Source organism: Ammodytes marinus, assembly GCF_949987685.1.
Source record: "Ammodytes marinus genome assembly, chromosome: 15".
NCBI classification, from domain to species: domain Eukaryota; kingdom Metazoa; phylum Chordata; class Actinopteri; order Uranoscopiformes; family Ammodytidae; genus Ammodytes; species Ammodytes marinus.
The window spans coordinates 16,515,076-16,535,676 of record NC_137219.1 but is presented as its reverse complement, the minus strand read 5'-3'; the positions used below and the strand labels follow the sequence as shown (position 1 = coordinate 16,535,676).

The 20,601-nt window shown below is 43.4% G+C and overlaps 4 protein-coding genes across 4 annotated transcripts in view; 3 read left to right on the top strand and 1 right to left on the bottom strand.

Moving 5' to 3' along the window:
- The first annotated feature begins 1,017 nt into the window (after positions 1 to 1,017).
- actc1b (actin alpha cardiac muscle 1b) lies at positions 1,018 to 4,401 on the top strand. Its single transcript, XM_080042039.1, has 9 exons — positions 1,018 to 1,047; positions 2,128 to 2,278; positions 2,397 to 2,525; positions 2,723 to 2,833; positions 2,927 to 3,011; positions 3,325 to 3,486; positions 3,588 to 3,779; positions 3,878 to 4,059; positions 4,165 to 4,401. The coding sequence occupies exons 2-9, from the start codon at positions 2,150 to 2,152 to the stop codon at positions 4,306 to 4,308; spliced, it is 1,134 nt and encodes a 377-aa protein (XP_079898165.1). The 5' UTR covers positions 1,018 to 1,047; positions 2,128 to 2,149; the 3' UTR covers positions 4,309 to 4,401.
- A 1,437-nt stretch (positions 4,402 to 5,838) lies between these two features.
- On the top strand, positions 5,839 to 13,148 carry arhgap11a (Rho GTPase activating protein 11A). The gene is made up of 12 exons (XM_080041818.1): positions 5,839 to 6,460; positions 7,279 to 7,346; positions 7,438 to 7,534; positions 7,640 to 7,896; positions 8,043 to 8,206; positions 8,444 to 8,584; positions 8,824 to 8,898; positions 9,338 to 9,511; positions 9,668 to 9,797; positions 10,070 to 10,178; positions 11,005 to 11,119; positions 11,231 to 13,148. Exons 1-12 carry the CDS (start codon positions 6,332 to 6,334, stop codon positions 12,679 to 12,681), a joined length of 2,910 nt encoding a protein of 969 aa, XP_079897944.1. The 5' UTR covers positions 5,839 to 6,331; the 3' UTR covers positions 12,682 to 13,148.
- A 2,226-nt stretch (positions 13,149 to 15,374) lies between these two features.
- On the top strand, positions 15,375 to 17,422 carry grem1b (gremlin 1b). The gene is made up of 2 exons (XM_080042930.1): positions 15,375 to 15,601; positions 16,076 to 17,422. Exon 2 carries the CDS (start codon positions 16,077 to 16,079, stop codon positions 16,629 to 16,631), a length of 555 nt encoding a protein of 184 aa, XP_079899056.1. The 5' UTR covers positions 15,375 to 15,601; position 16,076; the 3' UTR covers positions 16,632 to 17,422.
- Positions 17,423 to 18,537: 1,115 nt separating this feature from the next.
- LOC307261350 (formin-like) overlaps positions 18,538 to 20,601 on the bottom strand; it is a 42,795-nt gene continuing 40,731 nt past the window's right edge. The window contains exon 17 of the mRNA XM_080041868.1: positions 18,538 to 20,410. Coding sequence (XP_079897994.1) covers positions 20,366 to 20,410 — 45 coding nt within the window. The 3' untranslated portion in view covers positions 18,538 to 20,365. The remainder of the gene's footprint in view (positions 20,411 to 20,601) is intronic.

Sequence of the window (20,601 nt, the reverse complement as noted above, 5' to 3'; positions counted from 1 at the left end):
TCCCTGCAGATCTGCCCATATGTGGTACTTTCTTGGGGATTCTAGTTGTGTCAACGAATACTATGTCAAATCTTTGTCTCATTCCTGCACAGATGAAGGTGTTACCTCATAAGGTACCATGTACTGTACATCAAGGATACATATGGAGAAGTGGGTGGTACAAATATGGAGCTCCTCTTTGCACACTGGCAACTTGGGGAATGGGAACCTCAGTGGCTGCTCATTCATGACTCTGCTGCTCAGCATAACCCTACAAGGAGACAGCTGGGCCAATCAGCTGCAAGCACTGAAACCGTCAGGCCACTCAGACAGTCGGATGAGATACAGAGCCCGGCTGGCGTTACCATCAGCTGTTGCACACGCTGTTGAGGAGGCTCAGCACACATACCGGCAGCATGGTTCCCAGACGTTTACAATGTTTTCATTTCCTTAACAAGACACCAGTGAAACAGTCCCGATTGGGTCATCCTAGGAGTATATCAAAAACCCTCCTGAGAGATATGATGTGTAACTGTGTATTAAAAGCACATTATGCATCACATGTAGAGAAAATACACTATATTAAAACTCTTTATTGCATAAATAATGATAATAATAATATATAATAACAGTCACATTGTGTCTTGACTGACATGTCATGTCATGGCAACACAAATGCAAAATTTGCATGGTTTTAAATATTGAAGTATGAAATATTATAAAGTTTGTGAAATGAACTTTAATTTTAGAAATGCAGATGACTCCTTTTTTTAACTCTTTCCTGAAACCTGCCAATAATATTCCCATTAACCATCACAACAATAACTGAACATTTTATTCTCAACCAACATTTCCCTGAAACTGTGTCAGTCGAGTGGCTCCCATCCATGTATGTAAAACCCACTTTCCTGGGGCTTGTTGATTTTTGCCGGCAGCTCTTATTTGGACTTGTGTGAACCCCTCAGCCCCGCCCCTGGTCCCTAGACCCAGTCCGGGTCTTATTTAAGGGGCTCCTCTCGCCCACCACCCTTTGTCCCAGTGGAAGCATCCGTCTACCAGTGCACCTTGGTGAGTACACTTCACAGCTTGTTTCTCTGAACCACTGTGGTTATCTGTGTCATTTGTGTGAACAGTTTTATCAAGTCCATTGGTTGTGCTTTGAGCTGATGATACTTGGATGAATGAATTGGATGATGTGGGTTAAGGTTAGGGGTCAGCCAACTCAAGCTTTTCACATGCAGTCACATCTTACTGAACTTGACGAGTGCAGTTAAAACTGGGCTTACTGGTTATGCTAGATGTATTGCCATGGAATGTTGAACTTCACACTGTCATTATTAGATGAAGTGGAGAAGCATATAGAGAATACAGTATTTCCAACATGTTATGTGAGAGTTTGACTTGGATCAGTGCACTAAAGCTGGGGAAGAGTTGGCCACATTCCCCCTGTGCTCAAATGAATGAAGTGAAGAGGCAGCCGAGGCATGGAGCCATGTAGTAAAACAAAAGTATCACCGTGAGCTGAAGGATTAGTGCCTGCCTTGCTCTCAAACAGGCTCTCGCAGACCTGAAATAGCAGGAGATCCATGTGTCACTTTTTTTCACCCTGTTAGCACAGCAGGGCTGCTGAGCTCAAAATAGATCTCAAGACTCTCTGTTATGTCCCTTTTTGGTGCTACCTCAGCAGCTCTGAGATGCCTCAGGAACAATCACAGCAGTGGTGGTGATATGTTATCAGTAGATGTACAACAGGGTTAGCTCCCAAAATAGCACCTGAAGTTGTCCGATTAGCTCTCTATAGATAGAAACCATTGAGGTGGGCTGTATTAGGGTTTGAAAGTGATAATAACTTCGAAGCAAGTTGTGAGATAGTGTTGACAGGTCTTCAAAGGTGCCCTGCACCACGGCTAACACATACTAATCATAATGAGCGATTTATTGATTGCGCCACTGACCTTTCCAGATATAGCGTGCCTGGTCACTTCATCACATTATCAGCAGCTCCAGTGATAAAGTGTTTGTGATGGCTCAATTATAACAGGCCCTCATGCTATGTATTCTATGGTAGGCTGTTAAGACAGCTGCTCCTAACACCCAGCCTGTAACTTCCCTCCTTGCTCTTCCACCCCCCTACCCCTCAAACTCTAGACCACCCCAGTGAAGCCTAATCATGTGTGACGACGAAGAGACTACCGCCCTTGTGTGCGACAACGGCTCTGGCTTGGTCAAGGCTGGGTTTGCCGGAGATGACGCTCCCCGTGCTGTCTTCCCTTCCATTGTTGGAAGGCCCCGCCACCAGGTTCGGCCTTCGCTGCCTACCCAATCTCATCCAGTGTTACGAGTCATGCAAAGTAAGAAAAAGCCTAGAAAGATCTCACTTCCTGTGTCTTATGTTCCTATCTTACTTCTTCCCTCAGGGTGTGATGGTCGGTATGGGTCAGAAGGACAGCTACGTAGGTGACGAGGCCCAGAGCAAGAGGGGTATCCTGACACTCAAGTACCCCATCGAGCATGGCATCATCACCAACTGGGATGATATGGAGAAGGTGCGTGTTGACAGGGGGGACTCCTTTACAATTACAACATTCATGGCAGCTGACCTTCCGCATCTTTGAGTATTAACACTCTGGCCACCATTGTAAAGGCTGCTTATTTTTAGATTGGGCTCTTTGTTTAGAAGACCTGGCTGTTGTTCACCCAGTCGAGACTTGTTCCCTTCCTGACTTCAGCTGTTGTTTTTCAGATCTGGCACCACACCTTCTACAATGAGCTGCGTGTGGCCCCTGAGGAGCACCCCACCCTGCTCACTGAAGCCCCCCTGAACCCCAAAGCCAACAGGGAGAAGATGACCCAGGTACTTTACACTAACTTCTCCCCGCTCCGTTTTCACTCATTTGTTCTTGGATTAAGACGAGCCATTTACATTTCTGCTTGCTGTCTCTCGCAGATCATGTTTGAGACATTCAACGTTCCCGCCATGTATGTGGCCATCCAGGCTGTCCTGTCCCTGTACGCCTCTGGCCGTACCACCGGTCAGTACACTGCAGCTTTTTTTTCACATGTGTATACCCAATTTGATCTTATAACTGAACACAGTTATGGAAGGTGCTACAATGTAAAACACTTTTGAAAATGTGCTCTTCGCGGGTGTCTATCATCTGGATAGATTTCTGTGTCATTGTCAAGAGGAGGTGTTAATCCCTTTCCAGCAGGGTGTGTGTCTATAATGATGTCAGCGCCATTGTTAAGTTTATGATGAGAGACATGTACTTAAAGAGGGCCAATCCTCGCCTCCACAGGCACGCATAGCTGACTAACCATGATCCTTTATTTGGCTTGCCAAAGGTATCGTGCTGGACTCTGGTGATGGTGTGACCCACAACGTCCCCATCTATGAGGGTTACGCTCTGCCACACGCCATCATGCGTCTGGATCTGGCCGGTCGCGACCTGACTGATTACCTGATGAAGATCTTGACTGAGCGTGGCTACTCCTTTGTCACAACCGGTAGGCCTCTCATGCCCTCGTGGTGCATTCGTTAAGGGTGTTTTATGAGACACATATGTCCAAGTGTTTGTTTCTCAACACGTGAACTTTCTGCTCCATAGCTGAGCGTGAGATCGTGCGCGACATCAAGGAGAAGCTGTGCTACGTTGCTCTGGACTTTGAGAATGAGATGGCCACCGCCGCCTCCTCCTCTTCCCTGGAGAAGAGCTACGAGCTGCCCGACGGTCAGGTCATCACCATTGGTAACGAGCGTTTCCGTTGCCCAGAGACCCTCTTCCAGCCCTCTTTCATTGGTGAGAAACTAGTTGCATTTATTTATTTTTGACAGATCTATGAAATGCAGCACATTGTCTGGGATAAAACTCATCTCTTTGGGCTTGTCCTCTTCCAGGTATGGAGTCTGCCGGTATCCATGAGACCGCCTACAACAGCATCATGAAGTGTGACATTGACATCCGTAAGGACCTGTACGCCAACAATGTGCTGTCCGGTGGTACCACCATGTACCCTGGTATTGCTGACCGTATGCAGAAGGAGATCACAGCCCTGGCCCCCAGCACCATGAAGATTAAGGTGAGAGAACAGCATAGTTTTTTTTTAACTCATAACAGTCATTATAAAAAAGCGAATTCATTAACACATAATAAAACTTACATAATGTGTATTCTTTGCCTATAGATCATCGCACCACCTGAGAGGAAGTACTCCGTCTGGATCGGTGGCTCCATCCTTGCTTCCCTGTCCACCTTCCAGCAGATGTGGATCAGCAAGCAGGAGTACGATGAGGCAGGCCCCTCCATTGTCCACAGGAAGTGCTTCTAAACACACAACCAACCTCCTCTCGACCCTCCATTTGTACGTTGCTGTCTCCTGTACATATATGTTAACGTTCTGTTGTAATAAAGTAAAGCCCTTGTAAGAGTATAGGAGGTCTACTGTGTGTTTGATTGACAGAAAATTTGGATCATGAGTAGCTGTAAAATAAACCATTTAAAATGTTGGGACCTGCTCCAAGAAGATTTATTAGATTATCTGTATAACATGGCAGAGTAAAACACTGAAGAAAAGTTTAAAGCAGAGATACATTTTAGAATGACTGTATTTTGGACATATATCCATCGGTTAAAAAGGCAGTCTACAGTTCGTCTCCAGGAAAAGATCAGCCACATCAACATTTTACACGTTATCATGTTCTTAACTTCAGACCAAAATCATAAACCAGGGAATACTTTGAGCAACTGATAAGCATTTGCGAAGAAACGGTCAGCACTGTGTTACTTTAATCAAATAGAAAGCTATAGTTTGAGGGAAATAGATACTAGGACCTAAAGACACACTGCTGCTTTGTCTTTAGATATTTACAATCTTCAAAATGTAGCCTATCATGAAAGTCAAAAGTTCCTATACACTGGTGGATTTTTCCATAATTGGATCTCCTCACAGTCCACTCGGCTTCATGGTCTGCCACTCACAGCAATGCAAATACACCCAATAATGACTGACACTGTCACTATGACTTTATTGTGACATTTGTGAATATGTTATGTCAATTCAATTACGCTGGCCAGTGCCTTTTTGACCATGCCTGTATGCATCATAGATAGTATACAATTAAGGTATACAGGGTTTTGTATGCATACGAGCTTGCTGAAACATGGAATGTGATGCGTCCACCTAGTGGTTGAAGATAGAAGTGAACATTCACTTTTACATTAGAAATTGAACAAATACTGCCCTTGTTTTACTTTGCTTATTTAAAAAAAAAAAAAAAAAAGTAAGCCAGGACAGAGGGACGTTTTGATGTCACCAATGTGTAATGGGTAAAAATAACTATGCAGCAATTGACGTTGCAACCCCTACACACTTATTTGTCAAATTATCGTTAAGAATTGGCCCTAGTCATCTTACATTTTCAAGCCAAGGCAACTAAAACATAATCAAACGGTGTACACACACAGAGGTTATAGGCCTACATAATGTGCCAGTGCCACCAGTTAAATGATAACCTAATCATTAAACATAATAATAATCAAATAATTGAAATAGAACTTAATAAAATATGATCGTTCGTTCTTAAGGATACAATGTATACATTATGGGAGTGCAGTACTGCAGTAGCCTACAGATGCAGTTCAGTGTGTTTTTTTTTTATTTAAGATGTGATTCATTGGAATTACAGAGTCAACCGGTTGACAAGCGTCCGCTGGAAGCTTCGTGTTGCTCAACAGACACCGCCCCGTTCAGTGAAGCTGGCAAGTAAAACACACGCCTAGTGGAATGTTATTCGAACCCTTTACAGCCAATCACAGCACAGAGCGCCGCTATTTGAATGCTCTGCGGAAACCAGACAGCCTCGCAACAGAACCGGAGAGATCACCACAGCACAATGCAGTTAGCTAGGCGAAGAATTAATGTTGTGTAACTCACATAGTTTGCCTTTCGACAGGTGGGAATCAGTAAATTTAAAGTTGCGTGAGAGACCGATAAGTTATTTTTTTGTATGAGGCGTGTTAATGAGCTAACGTGACTTGCTAACGTTTGCTAGCTAACTGCAGTGCAACTGAAGCATGAAGCTAAGCGTCCCATAATGCAAGTGAGTGGAGTCGTGGACAACTCCTTCGGGGCAGAGTAGCTTGTAGCTCGCTTCTCTTGCTGTTAATGTTGCGGTTGTGGAGACGAAGCGTCGCTTGAGCATTTTGGGGGCACTTCAGGATGAGCCAGTCTCAGAAGTCTTAAGAAAGTGGTCAAGTTAGCAGATAATGTCAAGTTTTCTTCGGTCCTGACGGAAGACAGTGTCATACTTGTTGTGAAGTTGATTTTTGATAGTACAATATAGGAGAGTAAAATGAAAGTCATGGAGAAAAATGTAATGCGTCTTGTTGCCGTGGAACGCCTCCGTTCGGCATACGCGATAAAGACAAAGAACTGGAACAAAAACAAAGGGGCCAGCTGCAAGTCAACAGCCAGCAATTCGGTAAGTCTAAAGAAAACCAATGCACATTGTTCACTGTGATGCTTTGACTCTGGCAATATGTTATGACAGACCACGAATCAACAAGTTCACAGTATCAGGGTTGGACACACTATTGTTTAAGCTATTGCATTAAATTAGCATAGAATTACTCGAAGCATGCCCCCATTGATGATACCCATTTGTTCGCAGGCTGTTGTCACCCATGTCAGTCACAGCAGATGCTTTGTTTGGTTGTTCTCCTGATTATTCACACCATAAATTTCTTCAGCAGCAATGAAAGCACCCTCAACACGACACACAAGGGCGGTGTTTTCTCATAAATCCTTATGGGAAGTTTTTGTGTTTATATTTGGACATTTGTCAATATATTATTATTAATTAATAGTGTTATTTGGGCAAAGCAACGCCTTACTGCCAGTTGTTAAATTAAGGGCAGGTTTTTTTCTTGCATACTTCACTGGTGATTGGCTCACGGGAGTCACAAGGTTTGTATCAGGAGACTTAGGTGACTTTTCAAATGACCAGTGAACTTCTGCAATTGGAAGGAATGCCCTAAAATTGAGCAAGAGATTACACATGTTGCAAACTTTTAGACTGTCTAGGGGTGAAGAAATAAATTCTTCCACACTGAAAAACACTGGACATCTTTGAGGTTAAAAACTGATCATGGCTGTCTCTATAACAAACGCATTGCTGGCAGCTAAGATTTTTTAACATAGTTGAATACATGTTTTTCTCTCTCTAATTGTTTAATTGACCTGCTTAAAGTTTACTGTGCAGAGTCTTATTTTCTATTGTTTGATTTTTTTCCCCCCCAGGTAAAGGTTTTTGGTTTGTCCCTGGAGAGCTTACCGTACTATAATATGGAATGTGGGCAGGTGCCAAGGCAAGTTCACATACTTCAGCTTACATTTGGAATCCGATTTCTTGTCCCATCGTGTACACTTATGCTAATAACATTTCCCCTGCACTCTTAGCTTTCTGGTCGACGCATGCATGACACTGCTGGCACATGTGGACACAGAGGGCCTGTTCAGAAAATCAGGCTCTGTCATTCGTCTGAAAGCGCTCAGGGTGAGTGATGGCTGAAGTTGACCTTGCATTCAATGAGGGACTTTGACCCTCAGTAAGGGCACAGACAAAACCAAGCTGTGTTTTTGTTTGTTTTGTCTGTCCCAGGCAAGACTGGATGCGGGTGAGGAGTGCCTGTCTACTGCGCTGCCCTGTGACGTGGCCGGTCTGTTGAAGCAGTTCTTCAGAGAGCTGCCAGAGCCGGTGATACCCACAGAGCTGCAGGAGGCCTTTCTCAAGGCCCAGCAGCTCCCCACAGGCGAGGACAGGACCGCTGCCACCATGCTGCTGTCCTGTGTGCTACCCGACCGAAACCTAAGCGTCCTGCGTCACTTCTTTGACTTCCTCCACAATGTGTCTATGAGGTACTTGAATGGAATTTATTGGGTTTACTTTGTGTTTTTAACATTTATCTATTGGTTATTTGCAAACATCAATCTCCTATTTTTTTTTCCTTTACATTTTGTGTTCAAATATTCACTACTTCAGTTTTTTTTTTGCTTACTCACAGGAGTGCAGAGAATAAGATGGATAGCAGTAACTTGTCTGTCATCTTGGCTCCCAACCTCCTTCACTCTGGAGACGGCACTGAGAGGATGAACGCCAGCACTGAGAAACGCCTCAAGCAACAGGCGGCCATAGTGCACTGCTTCATAGAGAATGCCCTCACTTTTGGTAAGAGTTCAGGCTTCTCACCTTCATATGGTCTTTAGCCTTGTTTCCACTGAGTGGTCCGGTACAGTACGGCACATACTTATTTGCGTTTCCACAACAAGCAGTCCCAAAAGGGTGAAGCTACACACAATAGAATCATAATTTCTGTGCATGATAGATAAATTGCAATGTTTTTGTGTCAGTGCACACTGTAGCTTTGTAGCACTAATCATTTTGTTGTGTGTGTGTATGTCACAGGGGTGTTACCACAGTTTCTACAAGAGAAAGTGCCAGCCATGATGGGCTGTGAGGCGGGGATTCTCTCCCCTACTCACGGCGGACTCGAGGAGCTGGACCTTAACTCAGGGAGGAAGAAGAGAAACAGACGCAGCTTTGGAGGTGAGACTACATTATCAAAGATTTCTTTTAGTGAAAGCTGAAATATCTCAAAAAAAAATGTAGACCTGATTAATTCCAGCTGTGCTGGTGCAACAACACAGGAAACATTATGTGACCTCCCGACAGACACATTTTAGTCTAGTGAAGCCCTCTCTGTGCGGCAGCAACTGTAAATGAATCATGTTATTTTGAAGCAGCATTAGCCAGTAAAATATTGCTTGGTTTGTCTCACCTTTCAGATATGGTCAATGGTGCTCTGAATAAGATAAAAACTAATAGAACACCCACAAATGCCAGCCAGTCTGACAGTCTCGGTAGGTACAGTGGTCAGAGGAGAGGAGGTTGCCTGTTATATAGCATGATACTGATACATCCATCTGCTGTGCACATGAAAACAACAAGCTTACTGTTCCACACACAGAAAGCCAATTCTGTATTTTGCTTCATATCGAATCTTCTGATGCGCTTCAAATGACATTGATTCCAATTTGCCTTGATTACGAATGATAAGTTTCTTGAAATATGTGAAACAGGTCTTTGTCTTTATCCGCTGTTCTTCCGCCTCTACTTTGCTTGTCTGTGCGCCGCATGCAATGTCTTTCACAAATTTTAGTCAAGACCTCTTAATTCCCCTCAGTGCCTTGTCTCAGAATCTTCTGCTGAATGCTATTAAATGATAACGGCAACCCCCGCCCCCCCCCCCACACATTTAATGACGTTACTTCTTTTTGTGATTGTATTTATTTCGCCCAGTCTTTTCTTCTGCAACTCCTGTGATTGCAACGCCAACCTCAAAGCGTAAACTTCCTCTGGAATCCGGTCACTCCTTTGGATTCTCAAACAAGAAACGTAGATCGATGAAAAAGCATCTCGGGATAGAACTACTTCCCAATACTTTGTTCAGCCGGGACTCCACTCCTGGATCAGGTATTGGTAATTGTTTTGATCAAATTGGTTTTTCGCTATTCCGCTATCTTTAAGTCTTGTGCATAAGTTTGTTTTTATTCCCATCTTTAAAAAAAAAAAAAATGTATTCCAAAATGATAATTTTTCCCCTCTTTTTTTTTTTATATGCTCTTCTAGCTTACAGTGCTTCAGGGGTGTTGGACTCTTCCCAACATACAGTGTCATCCGCAGGGAGGTCTAGAAGGCAACCAGCTACTTCTGTGAGGAGGAAAAGCCAACGACTAAGCAACAGACATGCTGTCAACAGGTACACACTGTCTTTGTCCTGAAGTTATCCTCCCAAATTCAATATTATATTATTTACTTCCAAGGGAGAAGGGCTGCCACATAGACATTATACTTACAGTATGGTGCAGTATCATTCACAGAACAAAAGGAATTGACACAAAGTTATGGCAAATGCATTGTACCACACCGCTTTGCTTTTACCACTATGCTATACACAATCTTAACCTCAGAGCTACAGTGCATTCGTGGTGTAACTCATCTTGCTACTTGTCTTAATTATATGCTTTTCAGAGTTGAATCTGGACGGGCCGGCTGCTTTTCTCCTAAAGCCAGCAAAAAAGAAGTGCCACGCAAATCTCTGCGCTCGCGTTTTAGCCTGGGGAAGAGCAGCAAAGAACCTGTAAGTGTGGTTGCACGACAGTCTTCGCATTCCACTTATTTTCAAAGATAAACAGTCAAAATGTTGTCAATCAGGTGCTGCATTTAATTGTATTAAACTCATTGTGCATTGGGTGTTTTTCTTGGGATGAATAGTTGCACAGTAGCACTTTTGTTGTGAAACAATGTTTACTTTCAGTAGCTAACACATTTCTAGGAAAGCATAAGGGGCTCTTTAAAACACTTGGAATTGTTTTCACTGTTATAGATTTTTGTGTGTGGTGTTTTCACCTTTTTATTGGATAGTATAAAGCACAGGGTTTAAATGGGGAGAGAGGGGTGGGGGGAATTTTTGCCCTACTGTTATGCACCCTACCGGTGAGCCACAGGGGTGCCCCCCCATGCACATTTTTTACATTTGTAATCTTACTAATTAACTTGTGTTCATACATTTGTGGTACAAATACCATAGCAATGTGGTGCTCATTCAATGATCTATGTCAAGCACTTATTATGGTTTAAACTATATACATAAATAATGATTGTATCCTGTATTGGGGAAGATAGTCTGAGCTCTTAAAAGGTTTATGGTGCATAACTTTCTACTACTCTAGTTATATGTATTTTCTTGAATTAATAAAAAGTTGTTTGGCAACAAATCCAATATCTTGTTTTCTTCTGAGTGATTTTGATCAACCTCTGAAGAACTAACCATAACAATCACGGAATTAACATGGTGATGGTACAATTTGGGTGGCATCTATGGGGTCCTTTTTAACAACATAATACTCTCAAGCTTAACCCACCTTGCATTTTCTTTCATTTCTCATTTCACGCTGGTGATAAAGGGATCTGAGTCCATTGGCTGGCGTCTTGCTACGCAGGAGAGCACCGCCAGTGTTCGTTTCACCAAAGACACAGAGTTCAGTCCATCAGTTCGTCCTAGAAAAGCTGAATCCAAAAGTGAGTACCAAATTAAAAACAAGAAACTACAATAAAAGAGATTCCTTTCCTGTACTGCAGTCTTTTGGCTTGTACTAATACTATCTCCTAATCTCCCAATTGTTTTAACAGGTGTCAAGTACATCAGTAAGTCTGAAGACAACTTGCTGACCCCACAATGTAACTCAAGTGCCCTCCGGACCTCATGGAGTGGGGAAACTCCTGGAGATTCTTTCACGGACACTCCCATGAACATGTGCCTAAAGAGTGGCTACGTGTCTGAGCCGGCCATCGTCCAATACAAGCCTCCGGCGGTGGTGGTCAGCTTTCCCAAGAAGCTGTGTTGTGCCTCCAGCGCCGAGAGCCTGGAGAGTGAGGGCTCCATCGCCGACTTACAGGGTCGAACCGGTCCCACCCTGCGGAAAATAAACAAGGCTTTAACAGAGTCTGGCAGTGACCTCACAGCTGTCATACAAGACCCATGCAAATCTCCAGCAACAAACACAACAAAATTGCCAGACAACATTCTACTCCCTCCGCCACAGTTCCCCACAGAGGTCTTCAACTTCACGGCTCCACGAAGCCGTCTGGCTGACGATCAGAACATTACCTTCGGCCAGTTTGAAATTGACGCTTTGTCGCCCTTGCATATTGACAGTGTAGTTTTTGAGTCTGATGTGTTCTGTAGTCCAGCAGTAAAGGCAGATAAAGCTTCTCTCTGTGCTGCCCCCATCGGCGGCCATGATAACTCAGTGATGTCAGAGATTGAAAGGGAGACGGAGCAGGTGAACTGCAGCAGGTTGATAGATGCTCTAGACATCCAGAGTCCGGCTCACTTCAGGCTGGGTGTCTCCAGCGGACTGCAGTCCACTCCATACAAGCTGGACCTTGACCTCGGAGATGAGCTCGGTACGCCTCCTAAAATATGTAGTGTCAGTGCGGTAGAGGAAAAAAATGAATCTTTCCCAGATATCGGCACCAAAGTTCAATCCAGGGAACCTCTGTCGCCACGCAGCGTCGAGGCTGAAAAGCGCCGGGTGGCAGAGCACATTCAACACTTCAACAAGCTCACCCTCCATTCTCCCAGAGGCCCCAGGGCCAAACAGCTGCTCAGGTCACCGCTCAAGTTCCAGCGCACGCCGGTGCGTCAGACCGTCCGCAGGATCAACTCTCTCCTGGGAGAGAACAGGAGGTCTACTAGACATGCACACGTCTCCAGCAGTCAGGTGGTCAAAGCAGTGAGTCTGGAGAGCGGCCTGTCCCCACACCCACAGCTCCAGCCTTACCAGGGAGAGGAACTGTCCAACAACAACAGCGTTCGTAGTGTAAAGAAACCTCCTCCAGTTCCGCCCAAAAAGCCCAGCACCTTGGCCCGTAGACCCCGGGCCTGTGCTGCGCTGGGCGACGTCACCAACAAGGTCCAAGCAAAGACCACCGTGGACTGCTCTCCCCCAGACCCTCCCATACACAAGCCTCTGGTGGAGCAGATGTTAGAGCGGGAAATGAACCATTACAGAGGTTCACCCAGAAACCCTCTCAACCATGGACGACTGATGCCCGCTACCAAGCCTGTAGATTTATAGTTATAGGAATCTTTTTGACTTTTTTTGTTTCCTCCTCCTTTTCTATGCAGGGTATCTGTCTGTCTGGTAGGACTGCATGACATTAAACATTCCCTTTTTTTATATAATCCATATTTTCAGGGGCTTTAATTTATTTGAAGCTAGGGTAGGTGATGTTTGTGTTGTTGTTAGTCTTAATGGGAGATGTTCATATATGCCTTATCTTTTGTTTTATGTAAAGCAAGTCAAATTTCAACACATCAGCCAAAAGATTATAAATTGCGTAGAGAGTTTAGACTAGGGTGCTGACCAAATTATGTGAAATCTGAATGATGGTATGACTGGAAATGTTTAGATCAAGTCTTATTTATACCGTTTATGCATAATGCTTAGCTAGATTTTTTTTTTTAAACTTGACTTAAATGGAAGCCGTTTATTTTTTATTACAGAATATTTTAAAGAGGGGAAAAAAAGAAGGAAAAAATAATGCACCTTTGTTGGATTGGAAAAAAAAAGAAGACCAAGCAGTATTGATTTCCTTATGTCTATTGCGGTCAATTAGGTTCAACACCATCAACCATTAAAATGCTTTGCAATGTGAGCTGTTTCAGACAAATAAAATCAAAGAGCATTGAACTGTTTTTCATCAGTTTAACTTCTTCTGTTTGGATCATAGACAGTATATACTGTATATTTTGGATACATAACCAGCACTTGTTGGAACCACAAGGGGGCGCAATACCACCGTTGCTTTATTAACATCATCAGACTGACATGTTCAGTCAAACATGCTCCTGTCTGAAACCACAACGTTTAGACTGGCCTGATGCAACCGTGTCCACATCTAAAGTTAATCTAAACTGGGTTTTTGCAACATTTCTTTGCACTATGTTGCTTCTTGGACGTTAAAAAAAATTGTCATTGGAGATTCCTTCTTAAAATCCATATTTGTCTTGGTGTCAGAGATCTCCCAGCCAAGAACAAACTGGATCTGGCCCAGTGCACCAAGTCAATTTTAATCGTACGTTTCCATGTTAAGCCCACCCCCCCACCCCCAGTATGAATGTGGTAAAGACAGCGACAGGGGTGAAGGTCAAAATCATTCCTAAAGATTTATTTCCCGCTTTTCTCGTAGGGATGCTCGCGTGCTTTCCTTGTAATGTAGACGACTATTGGTCAAAAAGGTTATGTCAAAATTTCAAGGTTACAGCAGCGGTTTCTTGTGATCACTGATTTTTGCACCTTCAGGCGCTGCGTTACGATGCATAAATATTGCAGACAGGACGGTTTGAGTTGAGGCCATGTGTTAAGCAGATGATAGAACGGCGTGTGATAGGCTACGTTAGGCCACCAAAGATCCACATTTCTGAAACATGTTAATATTTATCAAGAGGTGTATCCTCTAACAGACAATACAGCCTGTTATTTACAAGACAAAAATACGGACATGTTGAATGTTTGGCCAACATCTAAATCTAAACTGTGTGAAGCGGTTTTATCATCGGGCTGAAAAATGTGACTTTCCTCAACAGAGGCAGCTTGTCAGTTGTAATGCATATATATTTGGCCCCACTTGATAACAGAGTTTAAAGATTGCCAAAAATCCCAGCAGACTGTAGGTCTATTGTCTTTTTAGACGGTTATTTACTAAGTAGACACGATGGACCACATAGCACGTGGAAAACCTGCAGAGTATTTGGACCAAGATTAACCAATCAACAGCGTATACATATTCACATGTATAACTAGATTTGTGCTTTATTAGTATGTAGCCTATAAATGCATTTTACTTCACGTAAAATACTTCAGCCGCAAACCTGGCAACCCAAAAGTTGGTATTCATAATTTCCTTAAAGTTAAAGTAAATTATTAATAAAGCAGTAGTAGGCTAATCTATTTAATAGCACAGCTAGGTGTTAGGCTATTATTTGGTCCTACTATTAGATATAATTATAAACCATGTATAAATGTTGCATTATTAGGAAGTAGCCTAGTGTAGATATTTTTCATTGGTTGTTTTTTTCTGAAGGGATAATAAGAGACTTTCACTTTGATTAAAAAAACCTAAACTGACATACTGGGTAACTAATTTGCATTTAAAGTGGAATGGAATGCATTCTGTCTGTTAGCCTACACAATATAGTGCGCTCCCGAAACAAATCCTAAGATAATATGAGAGAAAGATGAGAAAAAGAGCATATTTATGTCAGGCTGCATGTGGTTTGGTTGATATCGGTTGGCTCAGTGCTTTCTGCGGTGTTCAGATGTCTCTATAATGAGTTTGGGCGACATGTGAGGTGTGCCATGTAATGTGATAGTCGTCTTTTCTTATTGAGTTAATACTTAGATTGCCTGCATATTTGTAGTTTGTTTTTTGGAGGAGGAACTTGAACGCCTCCTTTTAGTTTTTAGAAAAAGAAGAAAAATAATCAACAACATTATGATAAATTGCATCGCATCGTCACCATGCTGCTTTTGATAAGAAATACCGAATGTTTTCACTTTTTCCATGTGCACACAGACAAACTTCGGGCCTATACACGCCCCCCCCCCCTCCTCCTCCTCCCTCTCTCTCTCTCCGCCTGGCTGCCCTGGCTGTTTCCCCCGCTTGTCTCCTGTTTTCTTGAAGTGGGTTCAGGGAAGTGTTGAGGGGGCGGATAGTTTTGATTTTCTCTACATCGTGCTTAGCCAATAATGTAGGGGGAACTGTTGTGCACATCTCAGCTGGCAGACATTTAAAAGGGAGACAGTCCGGCGCTGGAGCAATTTGTATTAAACCCTCTGGCCCCCTGTCTATGGAGCGCTTAGTCTCCCACCCATCCACAGTCCCACCAGTGTACAGTCTAGAGCAGTAAGGTGCCTTATCACCTCGCAGGGTGCCGTACACACAGGACTGGCAGGATCGGATCATCGCGCTTGTGGCAGTGGAGGCTCGACACAGGTGAGTGAATTCGGACTGCTTTTAACCATCCACAGGAAACGTTATTCGAATTGTACAACATTTGAACTTTTTTTGGTTTGTGGCTGATACAAGATGACACAATTACAGGCTTGGTGTATGTTTTGAGGCGTAGATAGTTTATTAAACATGTGGGGGGGAAAGTTGATTTGCTTTATTGGACTTCCTTTGCATTTTTGCATGGATATAATGTTTAACATTATAAAGGTCACATAATACAAAATATATGATAGCCTATTTCTCACTCAGATATTTAGAGTGTGGTTATTCAAAGACAGGCTTACACTTTTAGAATGCTATATTCTTGTTTACCGTGCGTTCCTTCCTTCCAAATCATGTCTGTTATCTGTGCGTTTTTACGCAGCGTAAAAGCTTTGACAGCTGTGCGTAACCCGTCCAGAGAGTTGAAACGGTGTAGGTGCTGATGAATTATTATCTTCTTCTCCCCCTCCAAAGGATGGCCAACTCGGCGCGTATCTTCTGCAGTATGGTTTTCATCATCGGGTTGCTGCTCTCCTCTCCCGTGGATTCCAAAAGGAACCGAGGTTCACAAGGCGCCATTCCTCATCCTGACAAAAACAACCCAAACGAATCGGAGCGCCAACCGCAGCCTCCTCCGCAGGCGGGCTCCGGGTCCCGGCAGAGGCAGGGCGCGTCCTCACCGGCCGACGAGGTGCTGGAGTCCAGCCAGGAGGCGCTGCATGTGACGGAGCGCCAGTATTTGAAGCGGGACTGGTGCAAGACGCAGCCCCTCAAGCAGACCATCCACGAGGAGGGCTGCGTCAGCCGCACCATCATCAACCGCTTCTGCTACGGACAGTGCAACTCCTTCTACATCCCCAGGCACATCCGCAAGGAGGAGGGCGCCTTCCAGTCCTGCTCCTTTTGCAAGCCCAAGCGATTCACCACCATGACGTTTACTTTGAACTGTCCGGACCAGCAGCCCCCCACCAAGAGGAAACGCATCCAGCGCGTCAAACAGTGCCGCTGTATATCCATAGACCTGGACTAGAGACGCACAGTAATGTGTTGTGTGCGCGTGTTTTCTTCATATTCTTCGCAGACGGGAATGTTGGTAATATTAATAAAAAGAAAGGCTGTCACTCACAGCCAAGAACACGTGCCTGTCTCCATCTAAGAGGAAGCATCCACGAAGGGATCCCACACGTATAGGCTCCAATCATTCTCTTCTTGCACATGCGACATGCCATGCAAAGAAAAACTTATAAACCGACGTTGAGCTGCAACGAACATATTACTACTCACCAGTTTGCCAAGTTTGAAAACAAGCATCACTGCACGGGAACGCTGACTTGGAATGGGCACGTTATACGCACGGCTTCCTCACCCAGAGGACTGCAAACATAAAGCCCGGGTTATTTAATACATCACTGTTCAAAATGCTTACTGTGACAGGAGAACACTCCTGTGCCATTTTGTATTTTTGTGTGCATATGTTTTTTTTACTTGAGGTTTCCACTGTGTGGAATTTGATGGAAGAGTGGCGATATATGTAAATGGATAACGTGATTTTATTTCGACATTTCAAGAATCTTTCAAGGTTAAATCATTTCTGTGAATTTCGAAATCCATCAGTTAAGTTTTTCTTTTATTTGTTATGTTAAGTGCCTACTCAGTTCCAGTGACAACGGGCTTCTTTGATAGTTAAAATGGACAATGTACAGTGGTGGCTTCTACGGAACCGAGATTAAATAGTTTGTGAAATGTAAAGCCATAGTTGATGTAACCAGTTTGTTTATCCCTTTGATTAAATTATCCACGAAAACAATAAATAAACGGATGTTGGAACATTGTGCACATCATCTGTTGCTTTTAAATACACGATGTTAAGAAGGAAGATGTGCCAAAGTGAATTTGCTGCTCCTCTCCTGCATTGGAGCCAGCATCCTGCTGCTAAAGCATTCGGACTCAGACATTGGAATACATTTCGTCGTAAAAGTAGTCAGTTTTACGAGAAAAGATGCGGTTACCTGTTCCAATTATCCCTTGAAATTATGTGTCCCTTAACTTTCACTATATTGTGTTACATGGCTCGCAAATCTATCGGGAGGACTGAAATGGGAGAGGGGGGCAGTGTGTGAGTGCAAATGAGGGATTTGCGGCCTAAACGGCGACAAATCAGTGAGCAATTGGAAATGTTTTCCTTAATTAGAAAAGCCATTACTCTTCAGCCATCCACATTGAATAGGACCCTTAATATAGATGACACTATCTGTATGATTATATTAGTGTTTGAACGGAGAAACAATGGTGGGAGTTGGAAATGCCACAGCCACAGGTGTAAATCTACAGTCAAAAATCTAACTTTTTCCAATTATTTTTAATCAGAAAGTCAATTGGTCTTTTATTGATTCTTGCTTTGACATAGATAAAAGCACCATACTTTGCTATTTGAGTTTTGCTTTTAATTGACTAAATATGTAAAAGTCAGGTCCTACATTTCCACTGTAAAGGCACAAACTAACAGTTTACATTCTTATGATGCAACAAACATCACCATCTGGATCAATTTCACACTCATAAAATCTCAGTTCCTTTAAAAAAATGTTGCTGTGACATGAACAATTCCTCACAGGCACATCGATAATCACCATATTTTCTTCCAGGAACAAGGTTTATAGTGTAAGAAAAACGAGCCTTGATTGAATGACTTAACTCTGACTCACAGTTTATTGAACAGCCTTGCTGAATTATGACTCATCAAATCCTCTTTAATGAGCCTGCTTTCTTACATAAATATCACATTTTGCCTGGTGCACTGCCGGGGCGTCTGCAAGCCGGCCCTAATGTAAGTGTTGACAGACAAAAATGTGAGAGATATTGGTCCCAGTTTGTTTCGGCATCCAGTAGTTTATTCTTGAAATTTAAAACAATTCCATAAAATGAACACAGAGCACCTATACGAGAGCTTAGGAAGGTTACATGAACCGACGTACATACAGTGAAGGCTACAGCAGTTCCATGGTCAGTGTCCACTTTGCTTTTTTCAAACCCTTGGGAAGTCAAACAGCAGGATAAAGTTATTCAATTTCTAGATTTGTTTTATACAAAATAAATGGCACACGTGAAAAGACTTCAAGGTGCAGTGTTATGGATACTCTGATATTGGATGTCTGTCTGAGGTATAACAGCTCGCATGGCTTCAGGTGATATGCTCACATTTTCTCAATAAAACACAACCCTTATTTTTCCAGGACTACACAGGAAAGGCAACTGTCTTCATTCCATGCAAATGACTCCCCGTCCACATAGCATAGAGGAGACTGTAAATCCATGGGCGCAACACAACATCCATGTGAAAATATATCTTTCATCTGACTTAAACCTTTCGGCTTCTCGGTCAGTCGCAACTCCTAAAAACATGACCCTGAAAAAGGAACAAAGATAATGTATTTTGGCATAAAATAAAATCTTTCCTTACATAAATACAGTTTTTTTCTTTATGTGACAGGAGCGTCGTTACATTTGTGAAAAATAAAACACTGGGCTTTATACACTCTCATAGAAAAACAAGAAAAATCTAACCGGATTTCATCATGAAGCAATACAATTCATAATCAAGGAAACCAATCCCCTTGCGTAGGAAAATAGGTGCAAAAAAGTGCAGGATATCTGAAATAAATGCACGCAGTTAATATAAAGGGAGTTTAAAAGGCCTACGACATACAGCTACTGTATAAGCGGTAAAGTGCTTTAAGGTATGCTGGACACAATGTGACAGGCAGCACTATAGTATGTAGGATTAACACATTTTCATGATGTATATTTAATATCTCGGGGGAGTGGGTGCAAGGCCAAAACTTTTTTTTAAGTACAGATTTGTGTGTGTGTGTGTGTGTGCATGTGCATGTGAGGGGCCCAGAGGCTCGTTGCCAGGTTCTGCTCCGCTCAGGCCCTCTCACCCATGAGAGGTCGGCCTGTTGCAGTGCTACACCACACAGTGAAACAGACAGATTTGTACGCACGCACATTGATAACACCACATGTCTTCATCATCTCTCATGAACTGATATTGCACATGACATGACATATTTACAAGAGGAAAAGCTGATTCGCTACAGCACAGACACAGCGCTTTAACTGCTTTTTTTTTTCTAGAGAGAGATTGATCTATTTCTTCAACAGGGATTTTTTTTCCCCTTTGAGCAGAAATCTCCAGGCAGCTGTTCATATAACATCTTAACACTTTGAATTTGGAGGAGGAGCACTAATCACTCTGCTTGTCTAGTTGGAACGTCCGTAGTTTCGGAATAGAAAACGGTTTTTCCAAGCTCTTGGAAAAATCCAGTAGGAACCCTTGTATTGCGGACGTGTCAGCTGGCACTGCTGTGAATCCCACTGACCCCCAGAGACCTTTCACAAGCCGGGCACTCAGAGGTCGCGCCACGCTGGATGAATGAGATCAACCTTTGGCCTCTGAGGCTCTCATCGCTGCGACTGTGTGTCAGCCGGGCATCCTTGCTGCAGGCTCCTGTCCGTACAGCAGGACAGAGAAAGCTCTCCGCGAGGGCGATGGTGAGGATGGGTGGGGGTTGGGCTGTCCAGGACTTATTAAAAGGGGAGAGATACGGCAGTGGGAGTAGTAGGGAGTCCGGCATTGGTTTTATAGTACGGGCCGCAGAGGGCAGCCCACTGTTGTTGCTTGGGGCGGGTGGTTTAACGCATGGAGAGACGAGGCCTGCACACTCTCTCCAACTCTCTTTCTCCCTCTGCGGTGACTTTCACTCAGCTGGAGGACACACCCGCTTCCTTCTGACGCAGCCTTTCTTTCTGTTGGCGAGAAACACAAGAAGATTCAGCGTATAGATGATTATTATTATTATCATCAAGACCAAATACAATTGGGAAAATGCATTAAAATTATTGATTAAAACAGTAAGAATTTCCAACGGAGTCCAACTTCAATTCCCTTAACGGCTTCAGTCACTAGGTCCTGAAGTTTGATCTCCTCCAGCAGGTCA